The sequence below is a fragment of the Silurus meridionalis genome, chromosome 24 (assembly GCF_014805685.1).
Source record: "Silurus meridionalis isolate SWU-2019-XX chromosome 24, ASM1480568v1, whole genome shotgun sequence".
Lineage (NCBI taxonomy): Eukaryota > Metazoa > Chordata > Actinopteri > Siluriformes > Siluridae > Silurus > Silurus meridionalis.
In genome coordinates, this window is record NC_060907.1 from 2235710 (window position 1) to 2251961 (window position 16252).

The 16252-nt window shown below is 36.7% G+C and overlaps 3 protein-coding genes and 1 long non-coding RNA gene across 11 annotated transcripts in view; all 4 read right to left on the reverse strand.

Moving 5' to 3' along the window:
- Positions 1–1628, reverse strand: part of LOC124378370 (B-cell receptor CD22-like) — a 28543-nt gene extending 26915 nt beyond the window's left edge. For 5 of the 6 annotated variants that reach the window (XM_046838013.1, XM_046838012.1, XM_046838010.1 and 2 more), the window contains exon 1: positions 1405–1628. The gene's annotated coding sequence lies outside the window, so the exon portion shown is untranslated. The remainder of the gene's footprint in view (positions 1–1404) is intronic. The other variant, XM_046838014.1, reaches the window with a different exon arrangement.
- Positions 1629–5017: 3389 nt separating this feature from the next.
- Positions 5018–6462, reverse strand: LOC124378456. The gene is made up of 2 exons (XR_006924214.1): positions 6261–6462; positions 5018–5439 (listed from the first exon to the last, which is right to left on the reverse strand). It is a non-coding gene; the product is annotated as an uncharacterized LOC124378456 (long non-coding RNA).
- Positions 6463–6598: 136 nt separating this feature from the next.
- Positions 6599–11581, reverse strand: LOC124378583 (sialoadhesin-like). The gene is made up of 6 exons (XM_046838312.1): positions 11347–11581; positions 10761–10820; positions 8446–8784; positions 7947–8195; positions 6847–7089; positions 6599–6678 (listed from the first exon to the last, which is right to left on the reverse strand). Exons 2-6 carry the CDS (start codon positions 10813–10815, stop codon positions 6599–6601), a joined length of 966 nt encoding a protein of 321 aa, XP_046694268.1. The 5' UTR covers positions 10816–10820; positions 11347–11581.
- A 2383-nt stretch (positions 11582–13964) lies between these two features.
- LOC124378386 (B-cell receptor CD22-like) overlaps positions 13965–16252 on the reverse strand; it is a 66868-nt gene continuing 64580 nt past the window's right edge. For 2 of the 3 annotated variants that reach the window (XM_046838052.1, XM_046838051.1), the window contains exons 6-9: positions 15523–15604; positions 15394–15437; positions 15183–15283; positions 13965–14385 (exon numbers count right to left, since the gene is read on the reverse strand). In XM_046838052.1, coding sequence (XP_046694008.1) covers positions 15407–15437; positions 15523–15604 — 113 coding nt within the window. In that variant the 3' untranslated portion in view covers positions 13965–14385; positions 15183–15283; positions 15394–15406. Of the gene's footprint in view, positions 14386–15182; positions 15284–15393; positions 15438–15522; positions 15605–15796; positions 16040–16252 lie in introns of those variants that run through there. The other variant, XR_006924212.1, reaches the window with a different exon arrangement.

A 16252-nucleotide genomic window follows, 5' to 3' on the forward strand; every position in this document is an offset into this window, starting at 1 on the left:
ATAGGCCTTGCCCACCAGCGCCGAGGTGGTAGCAACACCGTGGGACTAAATGAGCGTGAGGAATAAGGTCTAGTCCATGACCTGGACACCTCGTTCTGGGGAAAAAAGGCAAGCCCCAGGCATGGAGGCAGTGTTACGTTCCCACCTTAGCTAGACCTAGGGAGTGTGGGAACAATAACCTTTTAGTTGTTGCGGGTTGTTTAGACAAAAAGAGGGCCAGAGTTTAGAGTAGTTATTGCTTCAATGGTCAAGTGCAGTAAGGTAACAAACAGATTCCGGAAGTATTCCACAGAGTCAAGAAGACTAGACTCACACCGGCAAAAGATCATGGACAGTGCCAAAGAAATAAACATAAGAAAAAGGTCTACTCTCTGGGTATTTTGGAAGCTTAACCTAACTAACAAACCGCAACAGACTAGCTGACTACTCTAGGCTATGCTACCAGTAAATACACAACTAGCACAACCAGCACAACTACCACAACTAGCAACCAGCTCTCTCTCTCCTCTTCCTTCCTTTATTCCCCCCCTGGGGGGTTTTGGAACTGCTTTTGAACTGTAGGCATGTTATTCAGAGCATGGACAATGCAGAGGCGTTCCCTAATCGTTATGACGCAGCTCACAATTACAGAGACATCTGATACTATGTATACACACACACACACACACACACACACACACACACACACACACACACACACAGAGAAAATACTTTAAAAAACTGAAACTTCATTACTGCACATGCACTTGTACTTTCCACTGTCTTCAGCAATGACTTTACTGAACTTGTTTATGCAAATTAAGTTTATACTAAGTTATTATTAAGTTTAAAATATACTGTAATTAAAACATGAAATTACATAAGACAAAGATTTTACCTCACTCTGTATTATTTGTTTGATAGATAAAACCATTAACTTCAGCTGTGCATCAAAACATCAAGATGAGTCTGTATGCAGAACACAGTGTGTTATCAGGAAGTAAGTATGTGTGGTAACTGGGACGAGAAGCAGAGTGTAAATGGAGGGTGGAGTGGGGAGAAGTGAGTGATGAAGGAGAGCAGGATTCTATAACAATACATGAATGAATCTGTGATATTTAACATCTAAACTCCCATTCTTCAAATTCTCTACATGACTCATGATTCAGCCATATTCATTTACATAAACAACACCCCCAAATCACCATAAACTGTAAATATCTTCTTTTAAAGTGTGATTTCATGGATATATTTTAAGTTTTATTATTGCAAATATGTTAATATCTAATCTTGTAGCCAAAGAGTTTGGTAATTGATATAAAAACAGACCCTGTCACTACATCATAATCACAATTTATTAGAATATTGAAGTAATAACTTTATGTTCAAGAAAAGTAAAAAAAACTAAAATAAAAAGTGTCTCACCGTGTGACTCGAACTTCCTGAACGACGACCAAACAGAGAGAAAGTGTGAGAGTTGAAGGAGTCGGTTGTGTACGGTGAGTTGTTGATGTGTTCTGTTTCCTCTGTCACTGAATCAGTTGCTGCAACTGAGGAAATGTGCATGTGATTTTTACCATCTCAGTCCAGAAGGGTGAAAGGAAATGGAGTGGGGTTGAGATAAAACCACTGCATCTCCCACTGAAGAAGTGAAACTAACAGCATGGCCATCATCACCCTGAACCACTTACACACACACACACACACACACACACACACACAAACAAGGAAAAAACACGTGTTGTGCATAGAGTCTTGACTTTTATAAAAATGATCAGGGTAATGTTTAGATTTGGTTTGAATGTTTTATATATACGTTTATATTTGTGTCTAAACTTCATTTTTTTATTGTTTCAGTATTGTGATTAGTTTAAAAGTAAAATCCTGCTGATTGGAGGAGACTGTGGACTTGAACATGCAGAAACAGTAGATTTTGATCCTCAGGATGGAACACAGTGATCACCAGAGCAAAAACAGAGGGAAGAAAACACAAAGGAGTTGTTTCTACCAATGTCTATGACATTCCTCCTTTTTCTCTCTTTTTTAGTTTGATTGTTTTGTGCCTGTTTCCGATGTTTATTCTCCGAGTTTTTCTGTGTAAGTCTTTGCTTATCTTTTTTTTCTATTGTTTACTATTTTCTAATTTTTTTTGGACATTCTCATTAAAGAATGAAATTTCCAACTTGTCCAAGTCTGTATTTGCTTTTTCATTTTTTAAATGCTTATTTGGAGTGAAAAAAAAAAAAAAAAAAAAGAAAAATTATAATTAAAGCTTTGATTATGTCCAGAAATTCTACTCAGAAGGTCAAGAAAGTTTTAGCAAATGTCATATGAGCAACATCATCAACAGCAACAAAAAACAAACAAACTTCACTTCACTGCTTAAAATGAGTTTATAGCAGTTATTACTTTAGATTTATCAGTACAAACACATTAGCTGCTTAAATCTATAACACTGATCTACAATTTACAGTTTAGAGAAAGTAATACATCAGAACTATAAATAATGTTAGATGACTAGCATGTTGCTAACGAAACACACACTATCTGCATTGAAAGACAGATATTCTGTAATTCCTGCTACATTTGCCAGGGGGCAGTGGTGGTGTAATGACACTCTAATGCAGGGGTGTGAAACTCAGGCCCGATGTACAATTATATCTGTCCCGTGAGATGATTTTATAAAGATCTATTATTATTGTTATTAATGTCCCGGCGATATGAATCGCTGATGAACACAAACTACAGATCCCATAATGCAGCGCTTCAGCTGCTTTACCGACTATCTGGCAACATTCCAGCGTCAATCAAGTGAAGCTTCTGTTGATGTATTTAACCCTATTGTACACACAGTGGTGAAGAGAAAAGTTGACTCTGAGTAGATGTTTACTGACACTGCTGGTAAACACGTGTGTGTGTATGTGTGTGTGTGTGTGTGTGTGTGTGTGTGTGTGTGTTATTAGTGGAGCGAATGTGGCTGTAATTAAGGAATTGAATCTAAGACAGAACTACGAGACAAAACATCAGGAGAAGCTGAAAAACCTGAATGCAGAGCAGAAGATACAGAAAGTAGAAGAGTTAAAGAAGAATCTGACATTTCACCAGATGTTTTTAAAAAGAGCAAAAGAAGTGAAACTGCTGTGAAAGCAAGTTTTATTGTGGCAGAGAAGAAATCAAAGTCACATCAGCGGTTATTTACTGAGGGAGCGTTTCTGAAGAGCTGCATGATGAAGCTGTGACACGTCTGGTGTTTAACAGGAGATATTTTTATGGAGAGCGAAATATTTTAAGTTATTTAAAGTTTAGGTTTATTTATTCTGGAATAATATTCCTGTCTTTTTTTATTCATATTTATGTTCAAATAACATTGTTTTAGTTTGTTCAGTAAATGTTTATCCTGTTCGGCCCATGACCTAAAGTATGCTTTGAGTTTTAGCAATTGAGTTTGACCCTCCTGCACTACAGCATCTCACTAGAAAGACTGATGAACATGTTTTTTTTCGAAAGATCTATAGAGTTTAATGATAAGAGGGAAGAAAGCATGTCATGTCTTTAATCAATGATATTGTTAGTTTTTTTGCTGCATTTCTGCTTTTGTCGAATTGCCCCACTGGTTTTACAAAACTGTAGATTTTTTTTTTATCCTTTCATTTCAGTTTCATTGATTGCATTTTAACATTGTTTGTTAAAAAGAGCTCAACAAACTGATCAGGAATGCTCTCGCTCTGTCTTGGGCTGCTTACTGGCAACTTTAAGGTGGTGGTGGAAAAAAAAACCTTAAAGCCATTCTGAACAATAAACAGCACCACATTAATAACTTCATTATTCACTAACAAATACATAAAAAATTGTAGTTTTGCCACAATTTACACACTGAACAGTAGATATTGAAATATTGTATGTCTGGCACTTTAACTCTGAGTGAAATAAACAGCACTTTTCTTTTTAACTTTCAGAAAATTCCCACTTGTCACATCTCATGGATTGAACAGACATTCTATATTATACTTTATAAAATCAGTAGGTAGAGTAAAAGTAGATGTAGCAGCAACAGATACACTTCATTCTTCTGACCACCAGGTGTCATTATCACACTCTTTAGTGAAAAACGTTGCAAAATTCTGTTACTGCATTTTTAATAGTGTATTTTCAGCACTTATATTTTAATATATTTTGTATAACTGAGTGTATTAGAGTGTGGATAATCAATCACAAACACATGATTTAAACAATGATTCTGTTTTGTCCTGTAAGGTTCAGACATTAATACATAAAGTATCATGTTTTATACATTCATTTGGAGTTAATATCTCTGGCGGTCGTTGGTAACTTGGGCCTCGACCGATTGCCTTAATGCAAGATCACAGACAATTCAAACTCTATGTTCCAGAAGTTATTGCAAAATGTAAGCTTTAATGTTGTCCACAAGAACTCTCACACTCTCACTCATGCTGATTAAACACAGAACTGCTGATTACTCACTTCCAACCTGTGCTGTTTATAATAACTGTTTCTACTAAACAGTTTTACTTTTTGACATTAAATACTAAGATGTTCTGGAGCCTCTGTATTTATCAATCCTTGTTAATGTGTTTACACTTTTTCTGTTTGTCCTCCAGGAACGGCCATAACACTAGAGAGAATGTATCTAAGCTGGCTGATCATGCACACACACACACACACACACACACACACACACACACACACACACACACACACACCCTCCACATGATGTAAAATAATGTTGCCTAAAAAAATGCCTACATTCCCATTGTAGAGATTTAGGATGTGGACAGGGGTCAGTATTCTGCAGTTTTGCATCCCAATGCACATCAATGCCAATGAGTGCCCATGGCCCTTCCTGCCACTGGTCTTTACCTGAACTAATTTTATGTACAACCACTACAACCACTGAATTTTAATCATAATGTATTTTTAAAATAAACAGAGCCATTTTCTGTTGTAATTTTCCGAACCAACTTTTAAAATACTAAAGAAAAAGTGAACGTTTATAAAAGTCATAATAATAAGAATATGATTGAAATTAGTTAATATATTTTAATGCTTAAGAGTAAAACAGTTTACATTTTAGAGAAAGATAATATATGATAAATATCAGTAATGTTAGCTGGATAGCTTGTTGCTAACAAAACATATGACATCATAGGGAGTGATACAAGAAATAAAACACTAATGGATTACTAAATGCACACGCAATATTTACATTCAGAACTAAAGTATTTATCATTGAGAATCTACAGCAGACTGAAACAGTTCTAACCTGCAGACAGCAGAAAAAATACTCTGTACTTCTATAAATGATTAAAGTTGATTTAAATGGCTGTAAGTTGCTCATGTTGCGAGAGTAAAGAAGCGATTCAGGTTTTTCATTTCAGTAAAGAGTTCTCTCTATTCATCAGCTGTTTCAGAACTTCTTTTCTTCATCATGTTCCTCAAAGTCTGGAAGAAAAAACACACAGGAACATCAGAAATGTGTGTTAAAGTAGAACATGTTGTTGACATTTATAAACATCAGTTGTGTATAAAAACTCACATTAAAAAAAAAGAAAATGAATTTTATTAAATTAATAATCTAATAATGGTTTTCATTGAAACGTAAATTCAGAGCCATATACTGTAGGCTGATTACCACAAAGCTTCTCCCATAACCGTACTTAGAAACGAGGAGAAGACCAGCTTTCCCAGCAGGATTTACTGGACTAATAAAAGGCAACGCCAAAGTTGAGAACCTCAAAATGAATTGCCAAGCAGGACCTTCAGATAAGTCTGGAATTTCACATGTCAAATGGCCAAAAACCAATGACAAATGCAATGAGAACATTTGACCAGAGTTTCCATCACCCACACAGGTCTCACAGTGGAGGATTATTACCACATTGTGCAGGAGATGAGTAAAAGCTATATTTCAGGTAGTAATGGAGCAAAGATTTCTGTAGAAATAATGAAGGAAAGTAAAGAGAGAGAAACTTAGAGCTTAAAAGGTGTTCATTTAAGCCAGATTTTCTATTCATCAACAATATATTGATATCTGCAGTCAGAAGGCAGTGGACTCAATCTTCATTATCTGGAAGCAATTGCAGTAAATCACACTACTAGATGAGGCAGAAACAGAAGGGTTATGGTGAACATAAGGACACTAAGAACAGCCTCTTCATCAAAATAATCAGGGATTAAAATAGAAAAACATGAGTAAAAGGGGCTCCTGGCTGATGACCAGCACAATAGCACTGTAGGATGTGTGTCAAAAAGAAATGACTCACCTTTGCTGGCATCTAACAAGTGTGTGATAAACATCATCAGATTTCCGGCCTGCAGGGTCGAGAGCTGCATACGTGTCGTCTTTAACACTCAACCCAATGTTCTGCAGAGAGGAGGGGTGGAGAACATGAGCAGGTTCTGCTGAAGATCTTTACAGTAAGAGTTTATTATGAACAAAGCAGCCACCTGATGGACAGGTCTGTATTAACTCACCTGATGATCACCTTCATCTGCCTTTTCTTCTGTCTGTACCATCTATTTAAACAAAATCAAATATTTCTCCATCGTAAACATCTTCATAAGAATTAATGATGAATTTATCAGTACATTTATTCTCACCTCAGCCAGAAGAGTGCAAAGAGAAGAGCTGCAAGCCCAAAAGTCCAAGTCCAACAGCCACATACACAATTATAGAGCCACCTGATACAATGTACACACACACACACACACACACACACACACACACACACACACACACAGAGATAATACTTTAAATAAATGAAATATCTTCAGATGAACAAAGTTTATCCACAGTACAGAATGTAAAATGGAGCAGTGATGAAACAGTAATGTCTAAACATCTCTCACCAGTTATAGTGATGGACACTGCAGCTGATCTCTCAGAGCCGAGTTTATTCTGAACCTCACAGTAGTACAGTCCACTCTGTAGAGCTCTGTAACTCTGTCCTGATCCTACAGGTGATGCTTCATTCTCCTTAAACCAGGTGTAGTTCTCCACAGGTGGGTTACTGTCACTGCTGCAGGTCAGAGTTACTGAACTTCCCTCCACAATCTCACCTGAGGGGCTAATGGACATGTTCTTCGGAGGATCTAAAGAGTTTCAAGATAAGAGTGAAGAAAGCAGGTCATTGTCATAATTAATGCTTTTGGATTATGTTTCTTCAATATTTTTCAATACTATTTTTTATGAATTTTATTGAAATGACTAAAACAAAACTAAACCTCCTACAAATCACACAGGTCTGTTGTTAAATCCCATAATAATTCCTTATATATTTTCCAGAAATGATTAACATGTGCTTCCTTCCATGTGAACTCCTGGACTGTTGATCAGGAATTTCTGTGGCATCAAGCAACATAAAGCAGAGTGTAAATGGAGGGTGGAGTCGGGAGAAGTGAGTGATGAAGATCCCACACCTGTATGTAATTTTAATAACATGTGTTCTGTGTTTCAGTGAGGGGCACCAAGGATAAAGGAAAAGAGATAAGAGCCTTGTGTGTGTGTTTGAGAGAGAGAGAGAGAGAGAGAGAGAGAGAGAGAGAGAGAGAGAGAGAGAGAGAGAGAGAGAGAGAGAGAGAGAGTGAGAAATGAGTCATGTAGGTTCTAGTGAATGAAAAGTGAAATTAAACGAGACTAGAAATAAAAATTCCAGTCGGCTTTAAGCTCTGTCTCCTTCTGACTGCTGTGGTGGACACAAGGCTCAGTGTTCAGCAGAAACAGAAGAACTAAAACCAAAATCCTCTCAGAGATCAGTGAAGGAGAGCAGGATTCTATAACAATACATGAATGAGTCTGTGATATTTAACATCTAAACTCCACTCAGACAAACTGCTATGACTCTGATACTGACATTTATCACTATCACCATTTTTATTACACAAATCTTTTGTGTTGTTTTACTTTATTAAATACTGAGATAATAAATAAGAAGGTCAATAAAACTCACATCTGACACTGAGGTATTGAGCAGGAGATGGGAGATGTTCAGATCCTCTTACAGCACAGTTATAACTGCCTGCATCCTCACTGCTGACCCTCTGCAGGTGGAGTTCGTTGCTCTTGAAGGTGTTTGTGGTTAAATCATGTGTGTTTTTGTACCAGATGAATGTTGGATCAGTCAGACTGCAGGTGGTTTTACAGGTCAGAATGACTGATTCTCCCTCTGTCACTTCTGCAGGAGCGATCAGCTGAAGATCTTATACAATGAGAGAAACATTAAATCTGAATCAGTGAATAATCACCTGCTCACACAAAATCTTTTGTAAATCACCTGAACGACAAGCAGAAATGTTCAATTTATCAGTTTATTTATTATTTTGTGGTGTTTCATGAAAACAGTAATTCAATTAGAATGAGTTTTTCATTCATCTGTTACAAAACTCCTGTAGCTAAAAGGAGATTATGGTCTGAGTGACACATGTAGAGAATAAGATGATTTTATTTACCTGTAACTCTGAGTGTAATTCCAGGAACACCCTGATATTTATCTTTAGTTGTTCTGAATCTGAAGCAGTACATGTGTTCATCTGATTTCTTCACATCACTCAGTCTGAGGGAGAAGTGATTCTGTTTATCTCCTAAATACTCCACTCTGCCTGAGTAACCTGATTCATTACTCAGATCAGTCACTTCTACACCCTTAACTGGGTTTATAAACCAAAACCTGTTATTCACTGTAACATCTGTTGGATGTGTGTAAGTGGCCTCCATAACCACTGTAGATCCTTTTACAGCACAGAGATGTAGTTTGCTGTATTTCACACTCCATTGATTCCCAGGAGCTCCTGAAACATGACACATGAAAGAGGTGATTAGAGATCATTATCCTGAGCCCCATAAAACACTGAGTTATTTTACAGCTTCTCTTCTCTCCTCTGGAACTCCGGGGCAGAAACATACAAACTATTCTTTACTACTGGAAGGAAACTGTGCAGGATTTAGACACAGTGTTTATTATTATTATTATTATTATTATTATTATTATTATTATTATTATTATTATTATTGATTTCTTTATTTGATCATTATTACTGTGTATATAATGCACTGATGAATCCTACAGATTTGTTAAATATTACAGTTCAGTCTCTGATCTAAAATCAGCATGAGCCACAACTGACTGTGAGACTTTTTTAATAAATTTACGACTAAATAATAAAAAAATGTTTGATTATATATATATTTTTTTTCTATATACTTTTTCTATTCTTTGTCATCTCTTTTTCAAGACAGACTATAAAATCTCTCTCTCTCTCTCTCTCTCTCTCTCTCTCTCTCTCTCTCTCTCTCTCTCTATATATATATATATATATATATATATATATATATATATATATATATATATATATATATATATATACACAGTGGAACCCGTTTATCTCAACCTCGTTTATCTCGACAACCCTATTACGACGTTTTTGAAGTGAAACCGCCAAATTCTCGCTTTGTCTGAGCATTTTTATCGGTTATGTCGATTCTTTTATGTCGCCAAACCCTGATATTTCGAGCACAAGGGGGAAAAATTTGCCATTTAACGTCAGTTATCTCTGTGCAGCCGCAGAAGAACTCATGAAGTGGCGGAAAATCAAGTCTTACAGATGCTACAGGTGTTGTATTGTATACTGGTGAATCTCTGCTGTTAGTTAGTGCACATATGCCTTTTGTTGTTAAATGTTATGCGATGAACGGGAGGCGACGCGGAACGTGTGATGACCATCCAATATCATAGAATGAATACCGGCAGGATCGGTGGGAATCCGCGATGCGCTTTGGGTAGAAAAGATCAGCTGTTGAGAGAGTGCCGGTGGGAAAGCACGTACCAGGATACGCATGAGCGATAACAACGACCGCCGTGAACCAACAATATACCAACAATAACGGACAGTGAGTGTGTGGAAGTTTAAATAGGAGCTGGTGATGATGATAAACGAGCAGCATATGTGCGCGATTGAAGCCGGGAGCTTCAGAGAAAGCGGTTAAAAAGCACCTGACACGCTGAAGGGGCGGCGTGGCAGGTGGATTCCTGACAGATAAACATGTACTGTATGTATTTTTATAGCATGCCTTCAAACAAATCGCGGCAACGCTGTTGTGTAAAAAAAAACTTCAAAAACACGTTCATGCACATTCTCATTTATTAACGCACATCATGTACATAAAGAAATTTCAAGCACGTTAATATATTGCCGCCATTTTGATTTTCGTTTATCTCGATCATCGGTTACCTCGATGCTTTTTGGCGACCCCCTAGGACATCGACATAACCGGGTTCCACTGTATATATATCATCATCATCCCACAGCTACCAACAGGGACGGGTGAAATCCAACATGTGCTTCCTCCTGATAATATATATATATATATATATAGAGAGAGAGAGAGAGAGAGAGAGAGAGAGAGAGAGAGAGAGAGTCAGCTATTTGGGTTTTTGAAGACAATCTGGCACCAATTGGAGGTTCCTGGTGTCCTTATATGTTTTTGAAACATGGACACCATTTCCGCATAGCAGATTGCAAGGGGGCCATCCCTCAGTGATGGATATTTTATATATATATATATATATATATATATATATATATATAAATATATACATACATACACACACACACATACACACAAAATAATTGACAGAAACAAAGACAACTGTGAATAAAGACACAATAAAATAATGATTAATAATAAGACAGGGATGGAGACACTGACTGGGTGCTTTGTGGTGAAAAGCGCTAATATACTTATTCATGCACTGAACACGACTCACCTGACATCAGTAGGAGAAACATCAGACAAAATTGGGGCTCCATTTTGAGGGACATCACTACTAAAGAAAACAATAAAAAAATTAAATGAATTGCGAAATAGTAAAAAAAAAAAAAAAAAAAAGTTTTTTCATTGAGAAAAAAATGTCAGATTTATGGAAGGAGTCTCTAATGTTAGAGATTTGTGACCATCAGAGGTAACGCTATAAAATATTCAGGACAGTTTGTACCTCTTTTATTTGACTTGAAGAGGAAAAAGAAGAGAAATTAGAGACCACAGAGGAAACAACTATAGCTGGTGTACAGCTGGTCTCCTTTTAATTATTTTAATCTAGTTTTTATTTAATTTATCAATTCTTCAGATTCTCTACATCACTTATTTAGCCACATTCATTTACATAAACAACAACCCCAAATCACCATATACTGTAAATATCTTATTTTAAAGTGTGATTTCATGGATATATTTTATGTTTTAGTATTGTAGCCACAGAGCTTGTAAATTGATATAAAAACAGACCCTGTCACTACATCATAATCATAATTTATCAGAATATTGAAGTAATAATGTTTTTATGTGTTTCTCACCGTGTGACTCGACCTTCCTGAACGACGACCAAACAGAGAGAAAGTGTGAGAGTTGAAGGAGTCGGTTGTGTACGGTGAGTTGTTGATGTGTTCTGTTTCCTCTGTCACTGAATCAGTTGCTGCAACTGAGGAAATGTGCATATCATTTTTACCATCTCAGTCCAGAAGGGTGAAAGGAAATGGAGTGGGGTTGAGATAAAACCACTGCATCTCCCACTGAAGAAGTGAAACTAACAGCATGGCCATCATCACCCTGAACCACTTAACACACACACACACACACACACACACACACACACACACACACACAAGAAAAAAAACACACGTGTTGTGCATAGAGTCATAGAGTTTTATAGTTTTATAAAAATGATCAGGGTAATGTTTAGATTTGGTTTGAATGTTTTATATATGTTTATAATTGTGTCTACACTCATTTTTTATTGTTTCAGTATTGTGTTTCGTTTAAAAGTCAAATCCTGCTGATTGGAGGAGACTGTGGATTTTGCTGCTCAGAATGGAACACAATAATCACCAGAGCAATAACAGAGGGAAGAAAACACAAAGGAGTTGTTTCTACCTGTGTCTATTACATTCCTCCTTTTTCTCTCTTTTTTCAGCTTGATTGTTATGGTGTCTGTTTCCTATGATTATTTTGCAGTGTCTCCAGCCTTTTCCCGAGTTTTTCTGTGTAAGTATTTGCTAATCATTTTTTTCTATTGTTTTCTATTTTCTATTTTTTTTCCCAACTTGTCCAAGTCTGTATCTGCTTTTTCAGTTTTTAAATGTTTATTTGGAGTGAAAAGAAAAAAAAAATGTTAGATGACTAGCATGTTGCTAACAAAACACACACTATCTGCATTGAAAGACTGATATTCTGTAATTCCTGCTACATGTGCCAGGGGGCAGTGGTGGTGTAATGACACTCTAATGCAGGGGTGTCAAACTCAGGCCCGCGGGCCAAATCCGTGAAATGATTTTATATTGCTCTATTATTATTGTTATTAATGTCCCGGCGATATGAAGCGCTGATAACACAAACTACAGATCCCATAATGCAGCGCTTCAGCTGCCTTACCGAACGCTCGAATACCTGGGAACATTCCAGCGTCAATCAAGTCGAGCTTCTGTTGATGTATTTAACCCTATTGTACAGTTATTGTGAAACAGCGCCTCACAGTGGTGAAGAGAAAAGTTGACTCTGGGTAGATGTTTACTGACGCTGGCGGTAAACACGTGTGTGTGTGTGTGTGTGTGTGTGTGTGTGTGTGTGTGTGTGTTATTAGTGGAGCGAATGTGGCTGTAATTAAGGAATTGAATCTAAGACAGAACTACGAGACAAAACATCAGGAGAAGCTGAAAAACCTGAATGCAGAGCAGAAGATACAGAAAGTAGAAGAGTTAAAGAAGAATCTAAAATTTCACAGACGTTTTTAAAAAGAGCAAAAGAAGTGAAACTGCTGTGAAAGCAAGTTTTATTGTGGCAGAGGAGAAATCAGAGGCACATCAGCCAGTTATTTAGTTTCTGAAGAGCGGCATGATGAAATTATTTAACGTTTAGGGTATTTATTCTGGAATAATATTCCTGTCTTTTTTATTCATATTTATGTTCAAAAAACTGTTTTAACTGTGTTCAGTAAATGTTTATCCTGTTTGGCCCGAGACCTAAAGTGTGCTTTGAGTTTTGGCCCCCGGTGCAATTGAGTTTGACCCTCCTGCACTACAGCATCTCACTAGAAAGACTGATGGACGTGTTTTTGAAAGATCTATAGAGTTTAATGATAAAAGGGAAGAAAGCATGTCATGTCTTTAATCAATGATATTGTTAGGTCTTTTGCTGCATTTCTGCTTTTGTCGAATTGCCCCACTGGTTTTTCACAACTGTAGAGTTTCCTTTCATTTCAGTTTCATTGATTGCATTTTAACATTGCTTGTTAAAAAGAGCTCAACAAACTGATCAGGAATGCTCTCGCTCTGTCTTGATCTGCTTACTGACAACTTCAAGGTGGTGGTGGAAAAAAAAAAAAAAAAACCTTTAAACTTAAAGCCATTCTGAACAATAAACAGCACCACATTAATAACTTCATTATTCACTAACAAATACATAAAAAAAATCTGAGATTTGTAATCGAAAGTATTTGTAGTTTTGCCGCAATTTACACACTGAACAGTAGATATTGAAATGCTGTATGTCTGGCACTTTAACTCTGAGTGAAATAAACAGCACTTTCCTTTTTAACTTTCAGAATGTATCTAAGCTGGCTGATCTCACACACACACACACACACGCACGCACGCACGCACGCACGCACGCACGATGTAAAATAATGTTGCCTAAAAATGCCTACATTCCCATTGTAGAGATTTAGGATGTGTACAGGGGTCAGTATTCTGCAGTTTTGCATCCCAATGCACATCAATGCCAATGAGTGCCCATGGCCCTTCCTGCCACTGGTCTTTACCTGAACTAATTTTATGTACAACCACTACAACCACTGAATTTTAATCATAATGTATTTTAAAATAAACAGAGCCATTTTCTGTTGTAATTTTCCAAGCCAACTTTTAAAATACTAAGGAAAAAGTGAACGTTTATAAAAGTCATAATAATAAGAATATGATTGAAATTAGTTAATATATTTTAATGCTTAAGAGTAAAACAGTTTATATTTTAGAGAAAGATAATATGATAAATATCAGTAATGTTAGCTGGATAGCTTGTTGCTAACAAAACACATGACATCATAGGGAGTGATAATAAAACACTTATGGATTAATAAATGCACACGCAATATTTACATTCAGAACTAAAGTATTTATCATTGAGAATCTACAGCAGACTGAAACAGTTCTAATCTGCAGACAGCAGAAAAAATACTTTGTACTTCTATTAAATGTAATAAATTAAAGCTGCTTTAAATGGCTGTAAGTTGCTCATGTTGCGAGAGTAAAGAAGCGATTCAGGTTTTTCATTTCAGTAAAGAGTTCTCTCTATTCATCAGCTGTTTCAGAACTTCTTTTCTTCATCATGTTCCTCAAAGTCTGGAAGAAAAAAAACACACAGGAACATCAGAAATGTGTGTTAAAGTAGAACATGTTGCTGACATTTACATAAAACTCACATTTTTTAAATAAAGAATTCATTTTATCAAAATAATAATCTAATAATGGTTTTCATTGAAACGTAAATTCAGAGCCATATACTGTAGGCTGATTACCACAAAGCTTCTCCCATAACCGCATTTTAGAAACGAGGAGAAGACCAGCTTTCCCAGCAGGATTTACTGGACTAATAAAAGGCAATGCCGAAGTTGAGAACCTCAAAATGAATTGCCAAGCAGGACCTTCAGATAAGTCTGGAATTTCACATGTCAAATGGCCAAAAACCAATGACAAATGCAATGAGAACATTTGACCAGAGTTTCCATCACCCACACAGGTCTCACAGTGGAGGATTATTACCACATTGTGCAGGAGATGAGTAAAAGCTATATTTCAGGTAGTAATGGAGCAAAGATTTCTGTAGAAATAATGAAGGAAAGTAAAGAGAGAGAAACTTAGAGCTTAAAAGGTGTTCATTTAAGCCAGATTTTCTATTCATCAACAATATATTGATATCTGCAGTCAGAAGGCAGTGGACTCAATCTTCATTATCTGGAAGCAATTGCAGTAAATCACACTACTAGATTAGGCAGAAACAGAAGGGTTATGGACACTAAGAACAGCCTCTTCATCAAAATAATCAGGGATTAAAATAGAAAAACATGAGTAAAAGGGGCTCCTGGCTGATGACCAGCACAATAGCACTGTAGGATGTGTGTCAAAAAGAAATGACTCACCTTTGCTGGCATCTAACAAGTGTGTGATAAATATCATCAGATTTCCGGCCTGCAGGGTCGAGAGCTGCATACGTGTCGTCTTTAACACTCAACCCAATGTTCTGCAGAGAGGAGGGGTGGAGAACATGAGCAGGTTCTGCTGAAGATCTTTACAGTAAGAGTTTAATATGAACAAAGCAGCCACCTCATGGACAGGTCTGTATTAACTCACCTGATGATCAACTTTAATCTGCCTTTTTCTTCTGTCTGTACCATCTATTTAAACAAAATCAAATATTTTCCCAACATAAGCATTTTTCAGAGGAATTAATAATTAATTTATCAGTACATTTATTCTCACCTGAGCCAAAGGAGGGTAGAGAGAACAGCTCCAAGCCCAAAAAGTCCAAGTCCAACAGCCAAATACACAATTATAGAGCCACCTAATACAATGTACACACACACACACACACACACACACACACACACACACACACACACACACACACACACACACACACACACAGATAATACTTTAAATAAATGAAATATCTTCAGATGAACAAAGTTCATCCACAGTACAGAATGTAAAATGGAGCAGTGATGAAACAGTAATGTCTGATCAATTATCTTACTGGTTATAGTGATGCACACTGCAGCTGATCTCTCAGAGCCGAGTTTATTCTGAGCCTCACAGTAGTACAGTCCACTCTGTAGAGCTCTGTAACTCTGTCCTGATCCTACAGGTGATGCTTCATTCTCCTTAAACCAGGTGTAGGTCTCCACAGGTGGGTTACTGTCACTGCTGCAGGTCAGAGTCACTGAACTTCCCTCCACAATCTCACCTGAGAGATTAATATACACGTTCTTCGGAGGATCTAAAGAGATTCATGATAATAGTAAAGAAAGCAGTTAATTGTCATAATGAATGCCTTTGTATTAAATATTCATCAAAACTATTTTAGCACTTATCACCGCTGTGGGCCATTCAAAATTTAGGACCAATTGAATAAAAATAAATCTGAAAATCTTTTTATTTATTGGTCAAAATGTAATTTAGTGTGGATTTCTTTTTGTTTTTGGTATGAACT

Excerpts from the sequence above, each read along its gene's own strand:
- LOC124378583 (XM_046838312.1), bottom strand. The coding sequence starts at position 10,815 with ATGTCCCTCAAAATGGAGCCCCAATTTTGTCTGATGTTTCTCCTACTG. Across the intron at positions 8,785-10,760 it reads GTTTCTCCTACTGATGTCAG|GAGCTCCTGGGAATCAATGG; the intron begins GTGAGTCGTGTT and ends GTCATGTTTCAG. Across the intron at positions 8,196-8,445 it reads AATTACACTCAGAGTTACAG|ATCTTCAGCTGATCGCTCCT; the intron begins GTAAATAAAATC and ends TCATTGTATAAG.